Source organism: Lepidochelys kempii, chromosome 7, assembly GCF_965140265.1.
Source record: "Lepidochelys kempii isolate rLepKem1 chromosome 7, rLepKem1.hap2, whole genome shotgun sequence".
NCBI classification, from domain to species: Eukaryota; Metazoa; Chordata; order Testudines; family Cheloniidae; genus Lepidochelys; species Lepidochelys kempii.
The window spans coordinates 90,393,787-90,418,234 of record NC_133262.1 but is presented as its reverse complement, the minus strand read 5'-3'; the positions used below and the strand labels follow the sequence as shown (position 1 = coordinate 90,418,234).

The following is a 24,448-nucleotide window of genomic DNA, read 5'->3' as shown; positions in this document are numbered from 1 at the left end:
TGCATCTGCTGTTCTCCCTATCCAAACGTGCCCTAGATAGGGAGCAAGGAGGTCCCTAAAGGGAAGGAGTTTGGTATGATCTGAAGTTAGCTGTGACATTGGAGGACATGGCCTAAACTTGCTTTGGACACACTGAACTGGGATCAGTGTGCTGACTTCTATTTGAATTTCTTACAGCTTCTTCCTCTTCTTTTTTCTGTAGTTTTTGTTCCTGCAATGGGTGAAAAGTGCAAATCCCGTTTCTCATGCCTGGAAGTGGTGCTCATTGTCCTCTTCACGCTGATGACAATAATTGCTTTGATTCTTCTCATTCTTCTCTTTGCCCCTAAAAAAAGCAGGACTGCAGAAAATAACGGCAAGTTACTTAAAGGTATTTTGATTCCATTATCAGATGCCATGCAACTGTTTTGATATAGAACGTTTTCCGGGCCTTGATGAAGCTTCATGAACAAAGGCTGAAAATGAATTTATTACAAACTAACTGGAAGTGTGTGAATTTATGATACTTATTTCTATTATGTTGATGTTTAGTTAGAGGCATCAGCTAGGATTTGGTCCCATTGTGCAGTGCACTATATAAACACATGGCGAGTGAGATTTCCTGCGCTCAGGATTTTACAGCGTAAACAGGCATGATAGACTAACGTGGAAGAGGAAACAGAAACAGAGAAGTGAAGTGACTTACTCAGAGTTACACAGCAGAGACAAGAATAAAAAAAAATCCTTGTTGCCTGACTTTCTATCCAGTGCGGTCCCCACTAGACCAGTGGTTTTCAAACTGTGGGTCGCGACCCAGTACTGGGTCGTGGAATGTAAGGGTTGCAGTGGCTTTGGTCAGCGCTGCCGTCCGGGCCGTTGAAAGTCCCATTGGTGGTGCTTCCTGGCTAAGGCAGGCTCGTCCCTACCTGTTCTGACACCGTGCTCGGCCCTGGAAGCAGCCAACAGCAGGTCCGGCTCCTAGGCAGGGGGATCATGGGGCTCCACGTGCTGCCCCCACCCTGTGCACCGGCTCCGCACTCCCATTGGCCGGGAAGTTGGGGGAGGGGTGGTGCTTGCAGGCGAAAGCTGCATGGAGCTTCTTGCGTGCCTCCACCTAGGAGCTGGACCTGCTGCTGACTGCTTCTGAGGTGCAGTGCCGTCTGCTGTGCCAGGATAGGCAGGAAGCCTGCCTCTGCACCCCTGCTGCACTGCTGCACCTGAGTCCCCCCCAACCTGGAGCCCCCTCCTGCACCCCAAACCCCTCATCCCTGGCCCCACTCCAGAGTCTGCACCCCCCAAACCCAGAGCTCCCTCCTGCACCCCAAACCTCTCATCCCTGGCCCCACCCCAGAGCCTGCACCCCCAGCTTAGAGTCCTGACCCCCTCCCGCACCCCAACCCCCCGCCCCAGCCCAGAGCCCTCTCCCACACCCTGAACCCCTCATTCCTGGCCCCACCCTGCAGCCCTCACTCCTGCACCCCAACTCCCTGCCCCATCCCTGAGCTCCTATCACACCCCAAACCCCTCATCCCAGCTCCATTGGGTCACGGGCATCAACAATTTTCTTCAACTGGGTCACCAGAAAAAAGTTTGAAAACCACTGCACTAGACCATGCTGACTGCCATATATTGCTTAACAACTGAGTCATAATAATTATAAAATGAAAAGTGTCTTGCCCATCAGTCACTGGGAACTTAGGCTCCTACAACTACATTTTTTTCATAGGAAGATCAATCTTTGAATTAACTGAATATGTCATCCAATTATGCACATACACATTTGTGGTGAGCAAAAATTTGTTTGTATAGTCTGAGTAGATAGACATAGGTATACCCTGGGTTGTAGGTACTAGGACCCACTTGGTAACATGACTCAGCAGAAGTAACTGCTTGTCTGACCAAGGTCTTAGAACCTTCCACACTGTTACACCCCTGTTGTGTCCAACCTGTTCTAACTAAGTCTCTATATGAGGCTTCCTTGTATGTAGAAGGATAACAACACAGAGGGTGAGATTGTGTCTTGCACCTCAAAGCAGCCCACTCAGAGCCTAAAGGGAGGATGTGCTACGGTGGTTTTAAGAAGCCTTTGCAGTCTGCTCATCCTTGATTGCTACAAAGGCTACAAGGGGCTCCAGCATAATTTAAATAGTACTCCGGGCATAAGTTATGGCACCCTTCTTGAGCTGTCATGGGGGCCACTGTGTGCCTGAAATCTTTGCAGTACTATAAATAGTGCACTACCCGGCCAACCTACCTCACACCCTGAGCACCACCCCTTCCGTCTTTCAAAGGGGGCCTGGGAGGGCAGCCTTATGGCTGTTGCCCTCAGTATTTGCATCAAGAAATCCTTCCTCCGCATTTCTGGAGCTTGTAGGCCCCCTTTATGCTGCTCCAGTTCTTTTACCTGGTGTAGAGAAGTTGGAGTGGGGGGTGAGGATCTGACCCCAAGAATTAAATGTTAAGTTTTGACTAGGCCCAGGGTTTAATGGTCTGTTTTTCATCTTTATTTATTACAAGTTTGGTGATTTGTTTTTCTGATTCAAACAACTGTCAGTAGGTGTGAAACACTGACTGCCGTGCCACTACCTATCTTAGGGTCTTTATGAAACTACCTGGGTTCCCATCCACTTCTTGTGAGGATGAATACGAAATTGAATAATGTTATCAGCAGAATAACCTCTGAGTTATTTATTTTGATGTTAAATTCAATTTAGTTTTCACTTTCCCCACATTTTCAGTTTTGATATTCAAAAGAGTTTTGCCCTGACAATGCAGAACTGCATCATAGAAGTTGTCAAGGACAAAGCTGTAAGTTTAGCATATTGAAGAAGCATCATTGAAAAAGAAATTATCCCATTATGGTTAGAGAGTTGGACTATATACATAGGCCTGGAACATATTTTTCAGCAACAGCCGTTAAAAAAGCTGGCAGAAGCTCTATGTGCATGTAATACTGAACTATGTTGACACAAACAGAATATTGATGGAGCTGAGAGGACTTATTTCAAAGGTTAGTGTACAATGATTGTGAATTTTCTTCAGCCTATAAGTAGGACCATGGGTTGCCTGCTCTGAATGCAGGGATCTGAAACCCCATATACGCTACAGGAAGCTAGTTTTGATATCAGGTTCAAAGATGGTAAATCCCACAGCCATTTGGCAACCATAATATTAATGGGACTGCTCACCATACACAGTAGTTATAAATAACAGAAAATTTACCACATAACCAGTTCCTCCTTGTTCAGTTTTGTGAGAAAAATGTGTCTGTTCATTTCTGATATGTTCATTGCATTCGTGTTTTCACTCATATTAACTCAAATCCCTTCAGCTGATGGTCCTAAAAACTACCTGATTGGTGTTGGTCGATCTGACTGCACTGGACTAGTTGCAGAAGTCCCTTTGGTATGTACAGGAACTTAATAAAGTATCTGTGAAACATGTTATCTTAGTATTCTTTCATGTACCAAATCCCATGGCTTGTATAGCACTGCTATACAGGATGTTTTCTTTACAAATAGAACTTTACATTGCATTTACATTACATGGGGCAGGATCACCCTTTGTTTTCAGTCTGTCAATCTGCATAGAATGAATGTCTCAAGGAACCATTCTTCAGAAAATTTGCTTTTTTTTGCTGCCCAGATATTTAAATACTGAATCACCAAATATTAATTTTATTCAATGGTTGGTAGACAGAAAACGGAAAAATCAGATGGGAAATATTTTTTTTTATTTTAAAACTTACATAACTATATCATGAAAGCTGGTGAACATATACGCTGTATAAATGTAATACTCATGGGGTGTGTATGTGCATTGATAATTTTTTTACTGTATGCTATTCTAACTTACCCCTCCAAGCTCCCCTCCCACAGCACACTGCGACCCCACTCCTCTGTCTACCTCCAGGTGTTTCCTGCCTCCAAACAGCTGTTTGGAGGAGCTTAGTGCTTTCCAGGAGGGAGGGGGAGGAGCAGCGGGGAGCCGCGCGCTCGGGGAGGAGGCGGAGAAGAGGCAGGGCAGGGGCAGGGATTTGGGGAAGGGGGTGGAATAGGGGCAGGGAGGGGGTGGAGTTGGGGTAGGAACTTCGGGGAAGGGGTGGGCAGGGGCAGGGCCTCATGGAAGTGGTGCAGTGAGGGTGGAGCCGGGAGGGCAGGCTTTTGTACTTTTATATGAAAAGGTATCAGTGATGCGGCCCTTGGGCCAATGTACTAGTCCTCATGTGGCCCTCATGGTGATTCAAGTTTGAGATCCCTGAGTTATGGGATACTTAATATTAGGGCTGTCAATTAATCACAGTTAACTCATGTGATTAACTCAAAAAATTAATCGTGATTAATCGCACTGTTAAACAACAGAATACCAATTGAAATTTATTGAATATGTTTGGATGTTTTTCTACTTTTTCAAATATATTGATTACAATTACAATACAGAATACAAAGTGTACAGTGCTTGCTTTTTATTATTTTTATTACAAATATTCGCACTGTAAAATGATAAAAGAAATAGTATTTTTCAATTCACCTCATGCGAGTATCGTAGTGCAATCTCTTTATTATGAAAGTGCAATTTACAAATCTAGTTTTTGTTACATAACTGCACTCAGAAACAAAACAATGTAAAACTTTAAAGCAGGGGTTCTCAAACTTGGGGTCGGGACCCCTCAGAGGGTCGTGAGGTTATTTTGGGGCGGGGTCACGAGCTGTCAGCTTTCACCCTAAACCCCACTTTGCCTCGAGCATTTATAATGGTGTTATATGTGTTTTTAATTCATAAGGGGGGGGGGTCGCACTCAGAGCCTTGCTATGTGAAAGGGGTTACCAGTACAAAAGTTTGAGAATCACTGCTTTAGCGCCTACAAGTCCACTCAGTCCTACTTCTTGTTCAGCCAATTGCAAAGAGGGCATGCTTCCATGCTGATGATGCTCATTAAAAAAATAATGCATTAATTAAATTTGTGGCTGAACTCCTTGGGGGAGAATTGTATGTGTCCTGCTCTGTTTTACCCGCATTCTGCCATATATTTAATGTTTTAGCAGTCTCGGATGATGACCCAGCACATGTTGTTCATTTTAAGAACATTTTTGCTGCAAATTTGACAAAATGCAAAGAAAACCAATTTCTGAAGACAGCTACAGCACTCCACCCAAGATTTAAGAATCTGAAGTGCTTTCCAAAATCTGAGAGGGACAAGGTGTGCAGCATGCTTTCATTTTAAAAGAGCAACACTCTGATGTGGAAACTACAGAATCCGAATCACCGAAAAAGAAAATCAACCTTATGCTAGTGGCACCTGACTCAGATGATGGAAATGAACATGCGATGGTCTGCACTGCTTTGGATTGTTATCAAGTAGAACACGTCATCAGCATGGACGCATGTCCTCTAGAATGGTGGTTAAAGCATCAAGGGACATATGAATCTTTAGCGCATCTGGCATGTAAATATCTTGCAACGCCAGTTACAACAGTGCCATGCAAAATGTCTGTTCTCATGTTCAGGTGACATTGTAAACAAGAAGCAGGCAGCATTATCTTCTGCAAATGTAAACAAACTTATTTGAGCAATTGGCTGAACAAGAAGTAGGACTGATTGGTCTTGTAGGCTCTAAAGTTTTACATTGTTTTATTTTTGAATGCAGGTTTTTTTGGTACATAATTCTACATTTGTAAATTCAACTTTCATGATAAAGAGATTGCACTACAATCCTTGTATTAGGTGAATTGAAAAATACTATACCTTTTGTTTTTTACAGTGCAAATATTTGTAATAAAATAAATATAAAGTGAGCACTGAACACTTTGTATTCTGTGTTGTAATTGAAATCAGTATATTTGAAAATGTGTAAAACACCCAAAAATATTTAAATAAATGGTGTTCTATTATTAACAGCACAATTAATCATGATTAATTTTTTTAGTCTCTTGACAGCCCTACTTAATATATAACCTATATCATTCTGCTTTTAATGGTTAGCTGTAATTTGGGTCCTGTGATGATTTTGCATGGAGAAATATATGCAAGTGGAAATATGTATCAATAAATTGGTCAGTGTGGGGTTGGCCTAATGCTGTGTTCTGCCGCAGATGGGCTATGCCAATCCAGACCAGCTGGCTGGTGGAATTCTCTCTCGTCTATATAGTCGAGCTTTCATTGTGGCAGAGCCTGATGATTCCAAAAGAGTGGTGTTTGTTAGTGCTGACATAGGCATGGTGTCTCAAAGACTTAGGCTGGAGGTATGTGAATAAAATCAATTGCTCTTTCCTTTTTGTGTTAGGTTTATTATTATTAACAATAATAAAAATAAATATTGTCATACTTACCCCAATCAGGCTTGCAGCATCATTGTTTTAGATGCTATATAAACATGTAGGAAGAGGCACTCCTTGTCCCAAAGAGCTGACAATTCTTTGATGGACAAAGGAGGGCTTTTATTATGTTTGTATTAGTGGAAAACTTAGCAACAGATCATGCCTGACAGTCCCCTGTAATATATGATTTCCAGTACTACTTAGTGGTGCTAACAGGTGTACAGAAATTCTGAAAATTTATTTAGAATAAAAATTTGTAAATCAAAAATGTATTTAATTGTTTTCTGTTTAGCTAACAGAATAGGTGGCTTCTAGATGATGTTTCAGTGCAGGTTATGCTACCTCAGGTAATTTAATTATGTTGAGTCTAGTTTCAGCCAGAAGTTAAAATTGAGTATTTTAATCTCTCTGATGTCTCAGGCACCCAGATAACGTATGATACTTATTCTTGTTTGTGGTGCGCACTTGGTTGCCAAAGCACAGTGGCACATATTGTTTTCTTGCCTGTAGTGCCTTCTTGGTAGCCGGCGAGCTAGTGTGGGGTGAATATCATCAATTAAGTGTTCCTAATTTACATTCTTAGAAGATCAAACTGGTGAGAGTGTCAAGAAAGGGTGTATGGTGGGAAGAAATGGAAATCCTCTATGTAATTTTCATATGTCTTGTAATAATATATAAGACTGGCTATAAATAAACCAAAGCAGCCTTTATTTACTGGATTTAACAACTTCAAGGGTTCTTCACTGACTGGTCAGATACACTTCCAATTACTCAGTCATTAGTGGGTCAGGGAGAGGGTAGGAGGATGGATATGGGAAAGGAGGACTATGCTATTACCAGAAAAATAAAAAAAGAAAGAAACCCAGGATTATACATGTCTATTACCGCCTTGATGCAAGGACTGACTTTTCAGGCATGAGAGAAAAACACTCCGTAATTACTGCCTCCTTCCTTTTAGGTAATCAAGAAATTGAAGAGTAAATATGGGGAGCTATACAGAGAAGACAATGTTATATTGAGTGGCACTCACACCCATTCAGGACCTGCAGGCTATTTCCAATATACTATCTTTTTGCTAACTAGCAAGGGACTTATCAAACCATCCCTTAATGCCCTTGTAAATGGGATTATAAAGGTAGGTGTTTTCAGTTAAATTTTCTCCCTAACATGTATGAACATGTATAGCAGGGATAACCTTTGTGTTATATTTTTATTTATTAGTATAGGAGTAGCCAAGAACTGTCATGGGGAGATTAGTTTTAGTGTTTCATGACATCATCATCTTATTTGTTGAAATATTTTAGATTTATCATGACCAACTTGGTCAGGTTAGCAAACAAAATGCTGCACTATTTCTTTATGAAGAGATGATTTAATATTACTTAAAATGTTAATTAAATTTGACTGATATTAGCTGTTTTAATTTCTAAAGGATAACACTACATCAAATGTATATATAAAAAAAAGTGCAACAAGCAATAGCCGCAGATCATCTATTGTAGGTGTAATGATTCATCTTTCCTTGTCTGGACTTTTAGTAAGGTCCTTAGACAGAGAAGACTCAAACTTGCTTTCCATGTAGCACCTCTTCATTGTTACTGTACTGATTTTCCTTGCCTTTCTGCTTTTCAGAGCATTGATATAGCACACCAGAATATGAAAAAAGGAAGACTTTTTATCAATAAAGGTTTGGTAGAAAATTGCCAGATCAACAGAAGTCCTTACTCTTATCTTCAGAATCCAGAGTCTGAAAGAAACAGGTGAAGAAGAAGGGGGGAGCTGTAGCTCTTAAAAACAGGCATGAACTATTGTCAAAAAATGTTTGAAAAACTACATTTCTGTATGTCATCAAAGGCAAATCAGATGTGGAAATTGCCCTAACCTGGGAAATTCAGAGCCCAACTTTCCCCCTACCAGGGGATGATGGGATCTGGGAGTTTTTAGCAACAATAAAGTGCAGAAAACTGCAATTTTATGCTGATAGTAGCCAACGCCAGGTGGCTCATGCTCACTTTTTTACTGTGCTCCTGAGAACATGTGCTGGTACCTCTGGTATCTTTCTGTGTAGGGAATCTTCTACCTTAGATGGCCTCATGCTGGGTTTTTGAAATTAAATAAAGCATTCCAAGGTTAGCATTGTGGTCAGATACACCCTCTTCCGATTGGAAGAACTACTATGTTTAAAAGAAACATTTGGGCATAATTACTGGCAGCTAAGAAATTAAACAGATTTACTGGGCCTGATTTTCAGTCACACAAGCCTCCTTTATGGCCCACTATCAGTGTAAAGGGGCCTTAAATGGGATCAAATAGCCCCTGAGAATACCCCCAGGGGAGGGCCTTCCTGACTGGGGAAGGGATTCTAAACCAGCCCCACTCACAGCCCGTGGTGTTTCTAGGACATTGGGTCACACAACACTATATCTGTTCTCTGCTACCCATGGTCCATAGGAAGCCTCAAAATGCAGAGCATAAGTTACAGAGGCTCAGGGCTATTCTAAGGTTGCACTGGAGGCTGCCCCCCAACCCCTGCAATTGCCACAGAATATGGGATGCCCAAAGGGACCTACAAGTCATTTTTGTCACTCCCCATTCCTGAGGGCAGAAAAGCAGTAACTGAGAATCTGGCCTCTGTGTTTCATTTAGAAAACATGCCACTGTTATAAATTCAAATTTTGGTTAGACGGTGACAAAAATGGAAGGCAATATCTACAGTCTTTGTAGAAAATAGTTTTATATCACAGCAAAATGAGAGTTCAGTTTTCTTCAGGCAGGCAGCATATAATACAGAATGTGACTTTTGTCACTGAATTCAGCAGCATTTTACCATAGCGCCTTGTAAATATAGCAGTTGGAAACTGATTATCTCAATTCATTTTCTTGTTTGGCATATAACAGAGTCATTTACAGATCATGATGTTGGTTGTGGCATTAAAGTGATTTCTCTGGTTTGTTGTCCAGGTATTCATCAAACACAGACAAAGAAATGGTGGTACTGAAGATGGTAGATATAAATGGACAGGAGCTAGGCCTTCTCAGGTACTGAATCCAAAAGTAAAATTCACTCTCAAACACTAAAATATAAGCTATGCCCCCGAACATGTCTTGTCTATTGACTGAGTTCTTTGTAGTCATCAAAAATGTCCATGATAACCTTTCTCCTTGAAGTCATTCATTCAAATCCCTCTCATAGACCAATGGCAGTGGGGGCTAAGGTAGCTTTAAGCCACCTTTGCACCCTACCCATTTAAGTTATGGCCACCTCCCCAGGCTGCCTCATGGCCTGCAGCACTGCCCCAGATCTCCTCAGGTCAAAATGCTGTGGCCCCGCCTCTGGCACACTCCCTACATCAGGGCTTGTGAAGGAGTCCGTGGAAAGCAGCCCTACAGCTGTCTTTCCCCCATAGCAACTGCACCAAAGGAATCCTCCCCTCGCTGGATACAGGGCTTTTAGGGTCACTTTATGCTACTCTGGCCCTTTTACCCAATGCAAAGCAGCTGGAGCAGGGGATGAGGATCTTTCTTCTTGAGTCTATTTCTATAAAATGCCCCATATATTGTGTAAAATATGCCATTGTCTCACTAAGGCCCTGACTTCATGTGCTGAGATATCATGTAAAATGGTGCATGTCAGTAACTCATTTTCTATTAAGCGATTTGAAGCGGAGTGTTTGGCTGTACAAAGTTCAGAAGTCAAGGCCAGGCAAACAAATAACAAAACTTGCAATACTTGCAATACTTACCCAACCTTACTAAACTGGGAGGAGTGGTAGATACGCTGGAGGGGAGGGATAGGATACAGAAGGACCTAGACCAATTGGAAGATTGGGCCAAAAGGAATCTGATGAGGTTCAATAAGGATAAGTGCAGGGTCCTGCACTTAGGATGGAAGAACCCAATGCACAGCTACAGACTAGGGACCGAATGGCTAGGCAGCAGTTCTGCGGAAAAGGACCTAGGGGTGACAGTGGACGAGAAGCTGGATATGAGTCAGCAGTGTGCCCTTGTTGCCAAGAAGGCCAATGGCATTTTGGGATGTATAAGTAGGGGCATAGCGAGCAGATCGAGGGACGTGATCGTTCCCCTCTATTCGACATTGGTGAGGCCTCATCTGGAGTACTGTGTCCAGTTTTGGGCCCCACACTTCAAGAAGGATGTGGATAAATTGGAGAGAGTCCAGCGAAGGGCAACAAAAATGATTAGGGGACTGGAACACATGAGTTATGAGGAGAGGCTGAGGGAGCTGGGATTGTTTAGCCTGCAGAAGAGAAGAATGAGGGGGGATTTGATAGCTGCTTTCAACTACCTGAAAGGGGGTTCCAAAGAGGATGGCTCTAGACTGTTCTCAATGGTAGCAGATGACAGAACGAGGAGTAATGGTCTCAAGTTGCAGTGGGGGAGGTTTAGATTGGATATTAGGAAAAACTTTTTCACTAAGAGGGTGGTGAAACACTGGAATGCGTTACCTAGGGAGGTGGTGGAATCTCCTTCCTTAGAGGTTTTTAAGGTCAGGCTTGACAAAGCCCTGGCTGGGATGATTTAACTGGGAATTGGTCCTGCTTTGAGCAGGGGGTTGGACTAGATGACCTTCTGGGGTCCCTTCCAACCCTGATATTCTATGATTCTATGATTCTATGAATGAACAGCTGAGTGGGGTCCAGCTCTGTCACAAGGGACCTGAAGCTTTATTGTGCAGGGGGATTTTTGTATCTCTTTTTTCACCCTGCTGCACACAGCTGTGCACTCTATAGGTGAGGGGGAAAGGTTTGTTACTTAGGCAGTTTGTAACACGGAATAAACCTTGTTATTTTGCAAGATTTTGTATGTATTCATATCACATGTCACAAAGTGCCATAAAACACCTCCTTGCATTAAACATCAGGGTGCAGACATATTAATAAACATTGCGAATTTATAATATATACCTCTTTACTACGTGAGACTGGTGGCAATTACTGAGCCTAAAGCTGAAAAACAATTTGCATTACAAACTCCTCTTTTATAGTTCTCCTAACTTTTCAAACCTTTCACCTTTTGAGTTGAACATTTCTGTGCTTGGTCCCTGCTTTTTCTTTCTTTCTGTGAGCAAAATTGCTTCAGCCACTTTTTAGTGACAAATGGGGACAAAGTGCACTTTCCCACTGTGACCAGCTTTTTTCTGTGGGAATAACTCCAAGAGTTGGCATGTAAACAGAGCTCGATGACCAGTATTTGCTTTTAAGTTTGGGGGGAAAAACTGAATCTAACAAAATTATGAATATTTGAAAATGCAGAAGTAAGCATGTGCAGTCAGACGTTCAAAGATGCAGTGAGCATATGACCACAGGTAGTGAAATACACAAGTGGACACTAGGGGCCTATTAGCTTTTAAGCAAGGGCAAGCCGATTTGCTCTGGGGAAAGAGGATGGCAAGCTGTGTCAATGAATGGCACATGGAGCTGACGTACTTTAAGCTTCCATGGGAAAACAATGGAAGTTTTTTCATGTACAATCAGAATTGTGCAACATAAACGTGCAAGCTGTGCCCTTAGAGTCTGATCCAAAGTCCATTGGGGTCAATGAAAAGACTACCATGGACTGCAATGGCTTCGGATGAGACCTTTAGCCCGTCGTTCTATTCTTTGGCGAGCTGACGTCTGTTATAGAACAGGGAGCCTTTATTTTTTACACCTTTATTTTTTCCCTTAAAAAAAGAGAAGGAAATCAAATGCAAAAAACTGACTAAATTAATGATGTACTTCTAATTTCACAAAAGTCAGGAAAGACAAAAGTTCAGGACGAAGCAACAAAAGTAATTTTGCCTCCTTGTTGGTACATTTTAGGATAGTTGTGTTACTGAGTGTGTGTGTAGCCCACAAACCTGAGACTTCGGAACCTTAGTACCTGAGCCTCTATTGCATGAGCTAAAAGTTACATGGCTCTGAGCTAAGGCTGTAGCAGACCCATTAATTTCCAAGTGGTCTTGGTGCCACTAGAGGGGACAGAGCACCGAACCCAGAAGGTGTGTGGGTTACATGATCACAGGTTATTTTAGTTACTAGTATATCAAACCTAGTAAGAAATGATATTGTGCTATATCCTCAGCAGCCTGCAGCTTGGGGACTGGAGCCACACTACACCCTGATCCTCAAGCCACCAGGCACCGATCTATTCTGAGAAGCAACTCACAGCAGCCTCAAGCTGAGCCAGCTGCACTGGTCCCCAAGGTCTCATGAATTTGGAGTACTCTTTGGTAGTAGGGAAAGAATGGACTTCCCCAAGCTTTTGAGCATGACAGCTGGCTGTAGCTAAAGATAGATTTTGATCAGATGTGTGTATTCAGGTGGAGGTTGAGAGATGGAGGAGGGAAGAGGGGGCAGCAACTCAACATTTGCTGATATAGCTCCAAATAACTACCTGGCTCTTTTTCCCAAGAGGAAAGATACCAGTAGGTCAGCTATAACTACTATTAGTGAATGCATTTCCTTTAATATTTGTTTTCTGATTGTTTATTAGCTGGTTTGCAATTCATCCTGTCAGTATGAACAACACAAATCTTCTCGTAAATAGTGACAACGTGGGCTATGCATCTTACCTCTTTGAACAAGAGAAGAATAAAGGACTGCTTCCTGGAGAGGTTGGACTATGTTATGGCTATCCTGAGGAGTGGGGGATAAAACATAAATAAAAAAGGGCCAATAAAATGTCTTTTATGGATAGATGCAGTCTCATTCAAACCGTGATCGTAAACTGCAGGACAAATACTGCAGATGCACAGTAAAGACATATCATACATTTTAGTATCTACTTTTTCCAATTATAGAAAAGAGAAATTACAAGGCAACTGCTGACTATGTATTGCTTCCCAAAATAGCAATTGACAACATTTATTTAGATTTCAAGGGACATTGCGATCTGATGAGATCCAAAATTTGATCTAGATTTTTTTAAAAAAACACAATTTTCTAATGACATTTGGTTCGATAGGAACTACTCACATGCATAAAGTTGAACACATGGGTAAGTGGGATTGGGGCTTTGTAGGATTGGGGCTTTGGTCAATTTCACTTTATCATTGGTTTCTATGCAGTTCTACTTTCTGGTTTTCACAGGTTCTTGGAATTCTGCAGTATTTGGAATTCAAAAACTGTAGGACCATATTATTTCTTTGAAAAGACAAGGTTTTAATTGAAATATAAATATATATTTAAAATAGAAATGGGTGAACCTCATGTGTTCAGAGCCCTTTGGAACTATTTAAAAAGTTTTTTCTATTAGGTGAACAGCCGTAAAAAGCAAACCTGACAGAAGTGGTGCCCTATTTATATCCAGCATAGAATATAAATTCACTTCTTTTCCCTTAGAATTTTTCTATTCTATTACATTTCCCCCCTCACAATTGGAAAGCAAGCTAATACCCATTAGATAGAGTCCAACCTTTCAAACCAAAGATGTTTGAATGAGTTGGAAATTAGACAAAAAAAGTTTGCTCATACCTACATGAAAGCATTTCTTTTTGAGGATAGATTTTATAAAAACGTTTATTAAACCCAAGACCCCAATCTTGCTGCCAAGGTTGCAGTGCTATTCTTACTCAAACTAGCTAGACCAAAGCAATCTTGGATATGTCTACATGTGCTGCAGTCATACCTCTGATTGCAGTGTAGACATACCCTAAATTGACATGTTATGGAGGGTGAGATATGCCATCTGTAAAGGCTTATCAGAAAAGTTAAGATGAATCAACTAAAGCTGTGAAACTAAAGCACGTTCAAAAGCTGTGTGGATGCTCTCATGCTAGAGTAAAGTGACCTTGAATGAAAGCATCAACACAAAGTTTTAATGCACTTTAACTTACGCACGTTAGCATCACAACTTTAGTTAATTCATCTTCACTTCCCTAACTAAGAGGTGAATACTGCATGTGATGAATTAGGTTACATTGTATAAATGTGTAATCTGTCCTTGATCACCCATTCAGTTTGCTACCTTTAATGCTAACTTCTTCTGTCTGTTTCTGTGCTCAGTGGCTCACTCAAATCATCAGAACAGAGAATGTTTTAAGCTAATCATCAGCTAAATCTGTCAGTAGAAATCATAGTGAAAAACAAGAGGTAGAATGGGAAAGTCAAGCAAAAGTGATGGCAAGGATTGCTAGAATTCAATATCTATAAATAAGAATTTACAAGACATTGGGCTAAGTCACTTAACCACTTGTGCCTCAGTTTCCTCATCTGTAAAATGGGAATATCAATACTTAATTATCTCTAAATTGCTGAGATGTGTGAAAGATTAATGTAAAGTGCTTTGTGCTCAGGCGAAAGAGATATATAAATTCAAGGTAATGACCTTAAGTTTCTATTTGAAATATTTAAAAAATCCTTACTGCAAAAAACGTAGGGCCTACATTTTCAAAAGTAATGTTTTTAGGCGCTGAAGGTTTTGAATGCCCAACTTGAGGCACTGATTTAGGGGGCTAGGTGCTCAGCATATTCCTGAGAATCAGGTTCCTTTAACGTAAGTCAAGTCAAAAATTCAGTCATCCAGAGCTACTAGTCACTTTTGAAAACTTCACCAATGTCCTATCACTGCCAACTGTATATGATATCAGTGATGATATGATTTTGCACATGTTGTTTGCAGCCCTAGGGGAATTTACACAAGCAGTTTGTTATTTTGGCAGTTTATGTTTATTTCACATCTTTGTATTACATGACGGGATTTTTTTTATTGAAACACCAGTATACATCTGATGTCCGCAGGTTGATGGCAATCAGTGCAAGAGACAGCAAAAGCCATAACACTTTATTTTCTTTTGGCAGGGATCTTTTGTAGCAGCCTTTGCATCATCCAACCTGGGAGATGTATCACCCAATATCAAAGGCCCACACTGCATAAACACGGGAGAGTCATGTGATAATCCCAACAGTTACTGTTCAGTCGGTGGGGTAGGTATATATCATTTTAAGGTAGATTTTAAGTATGGAATTGCAAATATAGGGCCAGATTGTGGTCCACCCTGCTGTAAAAGGATGTAAAGTGCTCCTATACTGGTTACCCATATGGGCAGCCTCCTTGGGGCTGCCACTTACTCATCCTGTACAGCAGGGGTCTCCAAACTTTTTGGATCATGCACCCCCAAGGCCAGCTCTAAGGAAGCGCAAAAAAAAAAAAAAGGTAAGAAAAAAAGAGAGAGCTGCCACCGAAGACTCAAAGGTCTAGGAGCGCAGCTGCCCCCATGCCAGCAGCGCTCCTTCGGTGGCGCGCCTTCTGCTGCGCACCCCCAGGGATGGCCTCGCGTGTCCCCTGCGGGGCACGCACCCCACTTTGGGGGCCACTGCTGTACAGTGTTGCTAGCATGCTGGGGGGATGTACACTGTGCCATGGGTAAAATGCTGATTTCAGGGAGGCAGATTACGGACTTTCAATATGCAGCTGGACTACAATACAAAATCTCTGGGAAGTTTTGGGTCAAGCATAAAATCAATATAATATTACAGTAAATAGCAGAGGATACTGCTCAAATCCTCCATATTTGAACTTACTGCAAGTTGCCAAAGAAATTCCAGTCTTCCATGAAAGTCAGCACTGGTATGCTCAGAAACCACAGATCTTGCCACAGAATTTAGTTCCAGTTTATAAAACAGTACCTGGTGCATGGATTAGTTTGTGTTTTAAAAGCAAAGATTTTTTCATGAAAGTGATCACAATAATTTGTGCCCTCATTCACAGAACAATAAAAGCTTGATATTGCTAGAAGGATGTCTTCTCCATTTACATTTGTTTAATTATTTGCTTTAAAAAATCCTTAACAGGCTAAAATGTGCATGGCTGCAGGTCCTGGCAGTGATATGATTGAAAGTACAAAAATTATAGGACAAAATCTCTATTTGAAAGCAAAGGTAAGTTAAACTGGGCTCTTTTTACTTGTGTATTCAAATGCAATTATTGGAAAAGCCAGTAAACATTTTCTTTATGACAAGTGAGTTTCTGAAATTTATTTTGCTAGAGATATTCTCAAAACATGTGGGTCAAGGCTGCAGGCCTACAGCTGTGCACTTAGATCCATATTTATGTATCTAAGTAAAAGTTGTCGGAAGTTCAAAGCAGTCACATTTTTATTTAGGTACCCAATTTTAGGCACCAGCATTTGAAAATGCTATCTTTTTATCTTAGCCTCTCTGTTCCTCACTGTACATTTCTGTAAAATGTGGATGATACCTACCAACCCCACAGAGAAGGTGTGACAGTTAAGTAGCTAATGTTTGCAAAGAGCTATCTAGGTCCCCAAACTCACAAGTGCACATGACTCTTTCACATAGCCTTTCAGTGTCTTGGGTTCCCCAGAACCCCAGCTTATCTGGAATCAGGGCTGTCTGGGGGGCAAGTGGGGCAATTTGTGCCAGGCCGCGGGCCCCACAGACAGGGCAGGGGCAATTTTGGCTGCAATTTGGGTCTTTCAGTCCCTCTCTTCCTCAGCGGCGGCACTTCAGCGGCAGCTCAATCGCTCCACTTCAGTCTTCTGTGGCAATTCAGCAGCAGGTCTTCCTGTCCTCTTCTTTCTTCAGCAGCACGACTTGGGTCTTTCTTTCTTTCTTTTTTTTCCGCCGCTTGGGGAGGCAAAACTGACTTTTTTTATGGAAGGGGCCCCCGAAATTGCTTTGCCCCAGGCCCCCTGAATCCTCTGGGCGGCACTGTCTGGAATATCAGTCCTGGCAAAATTCTTCCAAAATCTGATAACTGGGCACATATGTCATCATAAGTAGCTGGGTTCTACTTCTGCCACAGAAGCTAGGGAACAGAACCAAAAGGTTCACCTTTCCCCACACTTTACATAAATTATTATCATTATTATTATTTTTACACCAGCTAGTAGAGGCAAACCTTTTCCTACAGGAATTGCATTATGTATGTATGTATGTATTTATTAATTGCATTGTGATAGCTTATGCTCTAATAAATTGGTTAGTCTCTAAGGTGCCACAAGTACTCCTTTATTATTGAGGCTGGTAACCAAGAGTAACAGACCTCAGGGGTGTTCTTTTCAGGCAGATGGTAACAGATGCTTATCTCCCTGTCTGGTAATTGTGCAGTGTGTATTGTCTTGCCTCACAATGCATGACAATTTGCCTACTGAGCCTGAGGCTAATCAGTAGATTATGATAGTGACAGGAGAAAAAAGCCACAGGGAAAAACAACCAGCAACCAGTGGATTGATCTGATATATCTAAGGGTACCAAGACACACCCAGAATCCTTTACCTAGGAGACAAGTTGACTGTATGTCTTGCCTCATAAAAAAGGAATCTCAGCCTGCTTGGCTGGAAAGTGCTGGTGAGCGATACTTTATTAGACAAGAGAGTAACTTGTTAATTAAGCCTAGTCTCTAGAATGTGTGTTATGGTTTTATTTTGTATGTAATCATTTGTTTCCAATACTTGTTATCACTTGAATCTTTATACTTTGTTAATTAAACTTTTACGTGTTTTCATTATAAACTAAGTGCTGTATTTTATGTGGAAAAGAGATCTGAGGTGTAACTGATAAGCTGCAGCATATTGTTCCTCTGGGAGCAGCTGATCCATGAATACTGTGAGTGCCCAGTGGAACAGGGGCTAGACATTCCAGGGAGATGCTCCGAGGGCTCAGGGGTTGGAGAATGCCTATTCATAACCTGTAGTGAGTGAGTGGGGCCTGTGTAGGCTTAGGGGGCGTGCTTGGGTTGCCTCTAGCCAGTGGACTCCTAGCTGGCATAGACAAAGCTTCCTCATGCTAAGGTGCCTCGCAACCCTGGGTGCTCCTGGGAAGCATCACAGTAATGTTCAAAGGCCCAGTCAAGATAGAGACCTTACCATGATGCTAGGTGGTGTGGGTGGCATAAGAATCAATATACAATAGCCTCTGTAGACTAGAACTATGTTGTGCACTGTAATATGTCAGAACACAATAAATATAGGCCTTCTCCACTTCATAGCTAGACATGCCCCAAAATGCTTTTCTTTCCTGAAAGAGAGACCCAAGGAAGCCACAGATTTCATTTTTCTTCTAACCTGAAACGGATTCTCCTTTATCCATACTATCTATTTTAACGTTTGTCAAGGACAGCAGAGGAGGAAGTGCAATACCATTGCGCTTGGAGATTTCCGTGTCAGCAGCTTGCAGGGTCTGGAACAGATTCAGTGAATTAATGACAACAGCAGACTTGATTATAGCAGTTTTCTTTTTAATTGCCATTTTTGAGTGTTTGCAATAGAATTGCTCTAAAATGACAGTGATTTGTAGGTTAGTGGATATTCTAGTCTAATAGTACATTAGGGACTTGCATGTGTATCTAATTTAGAGGGAAATGCTTTTTCCATATATGACCTTTGTGGGTGGTGGTCCTATTGGATTTCAAAATATACATACCATAGTAAAATGATATTTCACATAGTTACATGAAATGTTACCAAATCTGTGTAACTTCTATTAATACTTCATATGTACTAGTTCTATGAACTATGAAAATTACTTATTATGGAAGATACCTTTTAATGAACAATTATAAATTAATTGTGAATTTAAATAAAGGAAATTATATCTTTGAATTATGAATATCTAATGATCAAACTAGAATCGAAGAATTGGGAAAGGTGTTTTCAAGCAGGTACATTTCCGCAAGGAGAGGGTCATCTAGGTTGGTGTTAAGATGAGAGAAACAAAAAAAAACTTCTACTATAAAATATGATGAGGCAACTTCTGTTCCTTAATGTTAGTCATTCCTTTTTGTTACTAACTTTATAGAATATCTTCACAAGAGCTTTTCCAGGTACTTGCGTGAGCTGTGCAACTTGTTTCATTTTGTATAATCTTTCTCTACTCCCTATTTGATATTTGAAGCCCTAATTTAATTTTGAAACTGCAATTCAGAGGTTCTGGATTGGTGGACTGCTGAAGGTCCACAGAAAACTTGCTGCACACCTGGTGCTAATTTTTCTCCTTATTTCCGCCTGATAAATGGTATGCAAGGCAGATACAAATATTATTCTTCCCTGTAAGCAATAGCTGTAGTTGCCATAGAGATGTTATGTGCTCAGGAATGGGAAAGGAGATGGTCTCTGCAACTGGGAAAAAGAAGGGGAGGTGATCCCTGAGGACACTCTCTCTATTGAAGTATGGCCCACATTGCAAAAAGGTAGAGAACTCCAGTTCCAGTTAACTTATTTTTGGACAGTTGCTGTCAGACACCCTCTTGAGTTACTCATTCATGGAGGAGAAAAGTGAGGTTGGTGTGAGTGACCATCTGCCTATTGCTTATAGGCAAAGTCACTGATGGAATCCTCTGCTCATGGGTCACAGAAAGCCCGATGAAAAAGCTGAAAAAGGTCCCACTAAAGGCTCCTTCGAACACTACTCAGAGAGGTAAACAACAGAGAGGGTGTGCAAAGAGTGGCCCCAGATAGATAGGGATGGTAGGGCATTGTTTATGCCCTAAGCAATGTCTGATAGTTTGGGAAGGATTTGGCTAATAAAGCACTAGCCTCTGTAACTGACCCACATCACAGAAACATGTTCTCAAAGATTTAAGCACATCATTTCTTCTACCTGAGGGACTAACGGCTTCCACCTGCTCCCAAGGAAGCTGAGATTGTATTAAAATAGTTCATATTTGTCTTGCATCTGTTTTTAACAGGTTCTTTGTGGTTCTATTTCAATAAAATATATTCTTTAGTTTTTGCACCCAGTGTTAATCAGTATAATATGTGTCTGTGTTTTAGGAACTGTATACTTCAGCTTCCCAGGAGGTAACAGGACCTCTCCATTCAGCTCACCAGTGGGTGAACATGAGTGATGTCACTGTCCAGCTCAATGCAACCCATACAGTAAGTACTGGGAATTTTCCTGCCTGTAGATAGGGAATCCTCATTAGAATATTCCAGGTAGAATTGTTGTGGTTTTACATCTGGAGTTGATATGCTGTATACAATCTAATTTTAAAATACTTTTATTAAGGGTAAAACATGTAAACCAGCCCTGGGCTACAGCTTTGCAGCAGGTACTATTGATGGAGTGGGATTCTTAAATTTCACACAAGGTAAGCAGAAGAACAGAGTCTGCAGATCTTGTTCACTGAGGTTTATTCTTTATGTGGCAATAATGCTCTCGGTCTTGTTCATGGAACTGTGCAAACACAGTCCCTGCCTCAGATAGCTTACAGTCTTAAAAATACAGACGAAGAGTGGGTGATAGGGATACAATGTATAAGGAAAGTGGCGAAGGTGAGAATTGGAACATGTCTTTTTACTTCCTCATTCATTCTTTATTTACAAATCTATCCCTAATTGCCCCCCTACATAACTATTGTTAGAGCTTTTATTTGATATTTTAAAAATCTTCCTTTATTTGCTCCCTCTTGCCATTAGTTCCCAATCCAGTGAGGAGGACGGTCCTTTCTATTTCTGTAATTCAGGGTCACTACCCATATAGTATGGTCACAGCCATGTTCAAAATGCTGATTGGTTAGAGCTGGAATATTTAAAGCAAACTATGGGAGTTAGGTGTCCAAAATCCCATTTTAAGATGAATGGATTCAAATCCCCTAAACTCCCCTGAAAATCCTAGCCTAGATACGTAGATACTTTGAGGAAATGCAGGTGAGGAATTAGACTTTGTCAAATATACACTGAGAAAAACCGAAGAAACTGTATTAAAAGAGGTTTCTACTTACAGGTTCACTAGAAGGCCAGCCGTTCTGGGAAATTGTTCATAACCAGCTGCTTGGAGAGCCGTCCAATGAAACAAAAGAGTGCCACAAACCTAAGCCTATCCTTTTAAATACTGGAGAGGTAGAGTGTGTTAGTGTATATCACTCTGAGCACAGCTAACGCTTAACTATGCTGGATTTTCCTGCCGAGAGAAAGGATATCCATTTCATTCCCGCCATAATTAAACTAATGATGCAGAAGTAAAGGCAATGAATGGTCGTATGACACTAATATTTTAAAGGGAATCTTACTTTAAAAGACATGAAAAGGAACACAAATATATGCTTATCAATACTCTGAAAAAGCACTAAAAGAGACAGGGTTTTTATTAGGAGAGAAGCATGATCTTCCATACATTCTTATTGTAGAACTTAAAAAAGGGGGAAAAGACATTCATGCTTCATAATGAAGGAGACATGTCTTTGTGATAAAATACAGTGCAGAAAATGTTCGAGAATGTTTGTCCTTATATAAAGATTACTACTGTGATGCTAGAAAGGGCAGTTTGATCTTTGGTTACCTGCCAAAATATATAATTTCATGGTAGAAGAGTTTTTGACTTGTGGAAATGTCTGATGAGAAATTTTGGACTAAAAGGGCAATGACATTAGAATTTTAAACCTTGTGGCTTGGGTAGCATGTCAAAGTTCTGGAATATTTAATTATATAAATGTAATTATATATTTGTAGCTCCAGTTACAAAAAATGGATAGAAAATAACAAAATGGGATTTGTTCTGAAAAAATGTAATCTGGAAAATTCAATCTAAAAAGAGCCCATCTATACTGTAATGCCAAGGAAGTAGTCTTAGAGCTGGAATGAGAGTGAACATTAAATTAAAGATAGGGAAAGATTTCAAAAGTGCCTGAGTGAATTATGATCTTTAATCCCATTTTCAAAAGAGACTTAGACATCTTACTGAAAGCCAATAGGGTTTAGGTTCCTAAATCACTTGGGGGCTTTTGAAAATTTTACTCATGATCTTGAAATATGATTTGGTGTTTTTTTTTAAAACAATATCTTTTTAAGCTGCCAGTTCCTAGGCATCATGTTGTTTTCACCAGAGTGCTCATGGCTCCTTTCTCTACGGTGTTGTTAGACTGCACCAAGAATGTTTCATACAGTTCTGGGCACCTCATTACCAGAAAGATAGTAACAAAGTGTTTAAATCCATGGAGGTATTGACCCATGGAGCACAAGGTAAAAGAACTAACTATAGACAAGCCAAATGCCAACTGAGGAGTGATATGATCACTGCCTACAAGTATCTGAAAGAGAGAGGAATTATTTAAAGCAGGTCAAGTAGGTAAATCAGAAGTAATGGGATAAAGTTAAACACAGGAAAATTTCGAATCAAATCATTCTTAATGGTGACATCTGTGAGATTGTGGAATAATGTCCCAAGAGAAGGGAATGAAAACCCATTGCTTCAGTCATTTAGAACTGAACAGAACAAAGCATTTAAGAACATAGGATTGGGAAGAGTGTTGCATGGGCATTTAGGCAGACTAGATAATACAATAGGTTTCTTCCATTCCTAATGAATATGGTTCTGGTTGAATGATTTAATGCATGGGTAGCCCAGAAGATAAAGTGAGACAAAGCATTAATTTTCTACAGACCAATGTAAATTTCTTACAAAAATAAATGTTTGCATCACTATTTTTATGAATATGGAAAGAACAAAACCAGATTGTATCTTATGGTCTTTATTCAAAAAAATGTAACACTATATTCTTTTTTTTCTTCTTCCAAGATTTCATTCCCTTATCCATGGCACCCTGAAATAGTTGATGTTCAGCTTTTTACCATTGGGTCCTTGGCAATCGTCGCTTTACCAGGAGAGCTGACGTATGTACTATTTTTACTCTTATTTTGTGTAACAAAGCAGACAGTTTTTATATCTAAAGAACACATAGTACTTGTGTATGCATATTTTTTATGGAAGGGATATAAAGCCAGAAACTACCTTATCACTGGTACAATGTGATGTGCAGCCACTGTATTTCAATGTCCATCCTAATGTTCTAACGCAGGTGCATTTTTGTGTGTGTGAGTGTGCGTGCAGTCTTTAACTGGACACATGGGGATTCCCTCTTCCCTGTTTTTAGACCAGCAGTTGCTGATCTATAGTTGAGGTTGAAACTGGCTTCCCATTCTTATAGCTGATCACTTTTTTGACAGAACCATTTTCCATCAGAAAATGTAGTTTCAATTCAATGGACAAAATTAGGAAAATTCTAGACCTCAGCCAGGGCCTGCATGATATCACATGTAGCTGATCAATTATTTATAGTCTCTTTTCCACATAGTGATGGTGATTTCTAAATGCCAAACTGTTGTAAAGGGGTGGGTTCTTTTATTGGCTCTAACTATACAGATAATTCAGGTGAGATTCAGCTGAGCATCCAGGTTTTGGGAGCCTTGTGTGATCCAAACCTTTCCTACTGATGCTCGTCCACAGTCCTTCCAACTCACCTTGCACTTCAGTATATCACACTTTCTCTACATTACTGGAGTTTAACATTACTATCATAATACTTCACAGGACAATGTCTGGACGGAGACTACGAGAAGCTGTTAAAAGTGTAAGTTACTGGCTAAAAACTTGAAGAGAACTTTTCTAGACAGCAGAGTTTATGGAACCTTTATTTTCTTGAGTCTATCATCTTTCTCTTGCCTCATACCGATATTGTTCCTTGGGGTGTAGCTGGAAGGTGTAATTTCCTACTTGAGTAGACCTACCCTCTCAAGCTGTGATTGACCTAGTGCACAAAAAATAGAAATGTAGCTGCAGCAGCGTGAGTAGTGGGATTGACTAACTGCCCAAGTACATACCTAGAGTTTTAGATGAGATTGTACTCAGGGCGGCTGGCCCCTCCTGTCACTAGCAACGTGGTGGCTAGTCTTCTGATTTTAGCATGCTAGACCCCATGCTAGATCCCCATTGAACTAGTGTAGATCCCCATTGAACTAGTGTAGGTGTGTCTTCTGAAGCTGGAGCTTACATCTCCAGCTCCAGTGTAGACGTACTCTTGGTCTCACATATTATGAAGGTATTTTTTTAAAATTAGTTGTGTATCTAATACAGGGGCAGGCAAACTTTTTGGCCTGAGGGCCGCATCGGGTTTCAGAAACTGTATGGAGGGCTGGTTAGGGGAGGCTGTGCCTCCCCAAACAGCCAGGTGTGGCTCGGCCCCCGCCCCCCATCTGACCCCCCCCTGCTTCTTTCCCCCTGACAGCCCCCCCGGGACTCCTGCCCCATCCAACCCTCCTTGTTCCCTGACAGCCCCCCGAGACCCCTGCCCCCATACAACCCCTGTGTTCCCTACCCTCTGACTGCCCTGCCCCCTATCCACACCCCCACTCCCTGAACACCACCCCAAACTCCCCTGCCCTCTATCCAACCTCCCCGCTCCCTGCCCCCTTA

General features: G+C 41.0%; 1 protein-coding gene across 1 annotated transcript in view; it reads left to right on the top strand.

The window, feature by feature from the left end:
- The first annotated feature begins 216 nt into the window (after positions 1–216).
- Positions 217–24,448, top strand: part of LOC140915344 (putative neutral ceramidase C) — a 33,057-nt gene continuing 8,825 nt past the window's right edge. Inside the window, exons 1-14 of the mRNA XM_073354928.1 lie at positions 217–370; positions 3,311–3,384; positions 6,072–6,221; positions 7,255–7,431; positions 7,929–8,056; positions 9,258–9,335; positions 12,792–12,912; positions 15,098–15,223; positions 16,091–16,177; positions 20,032–20,136; positions 20,267–20,348; positions 20,984–21,099; positions 22,775–22,869; positions 23,567–23,606. Coding sequence (XP_073211029.1) covers positions 217–370; positions 3,311–3,384; positions 6,072–6,221; positions 7,255–7,431; positions 7,929–8,056; positions 9,258–9,335; positions 12,792–12,912; positions 15,098–15,223; positions 16,091–16,177; positions 20,032–20,136; positions 20,267–20,348; positions 20,984–21,099; positions 22,775–22,869; positions 23,567–23,606 — 1,533 coding nt within the window. The remainder of the gene's footprint in view (positions 371–3,310; positions 3,385–6,071; positions 6,222–7,254; positions 7,432–7,928; positions 8,057–9,257; positions 9,336–12,791; positions 12,913–15,097; positions 15,224–16,090; positions 16,178–20,031; positions 20,137–20,266; positions 20,349–20,983; positions 21,100–22,774; positions 22,870–23,566; positions 23,607–24,448) is intronic.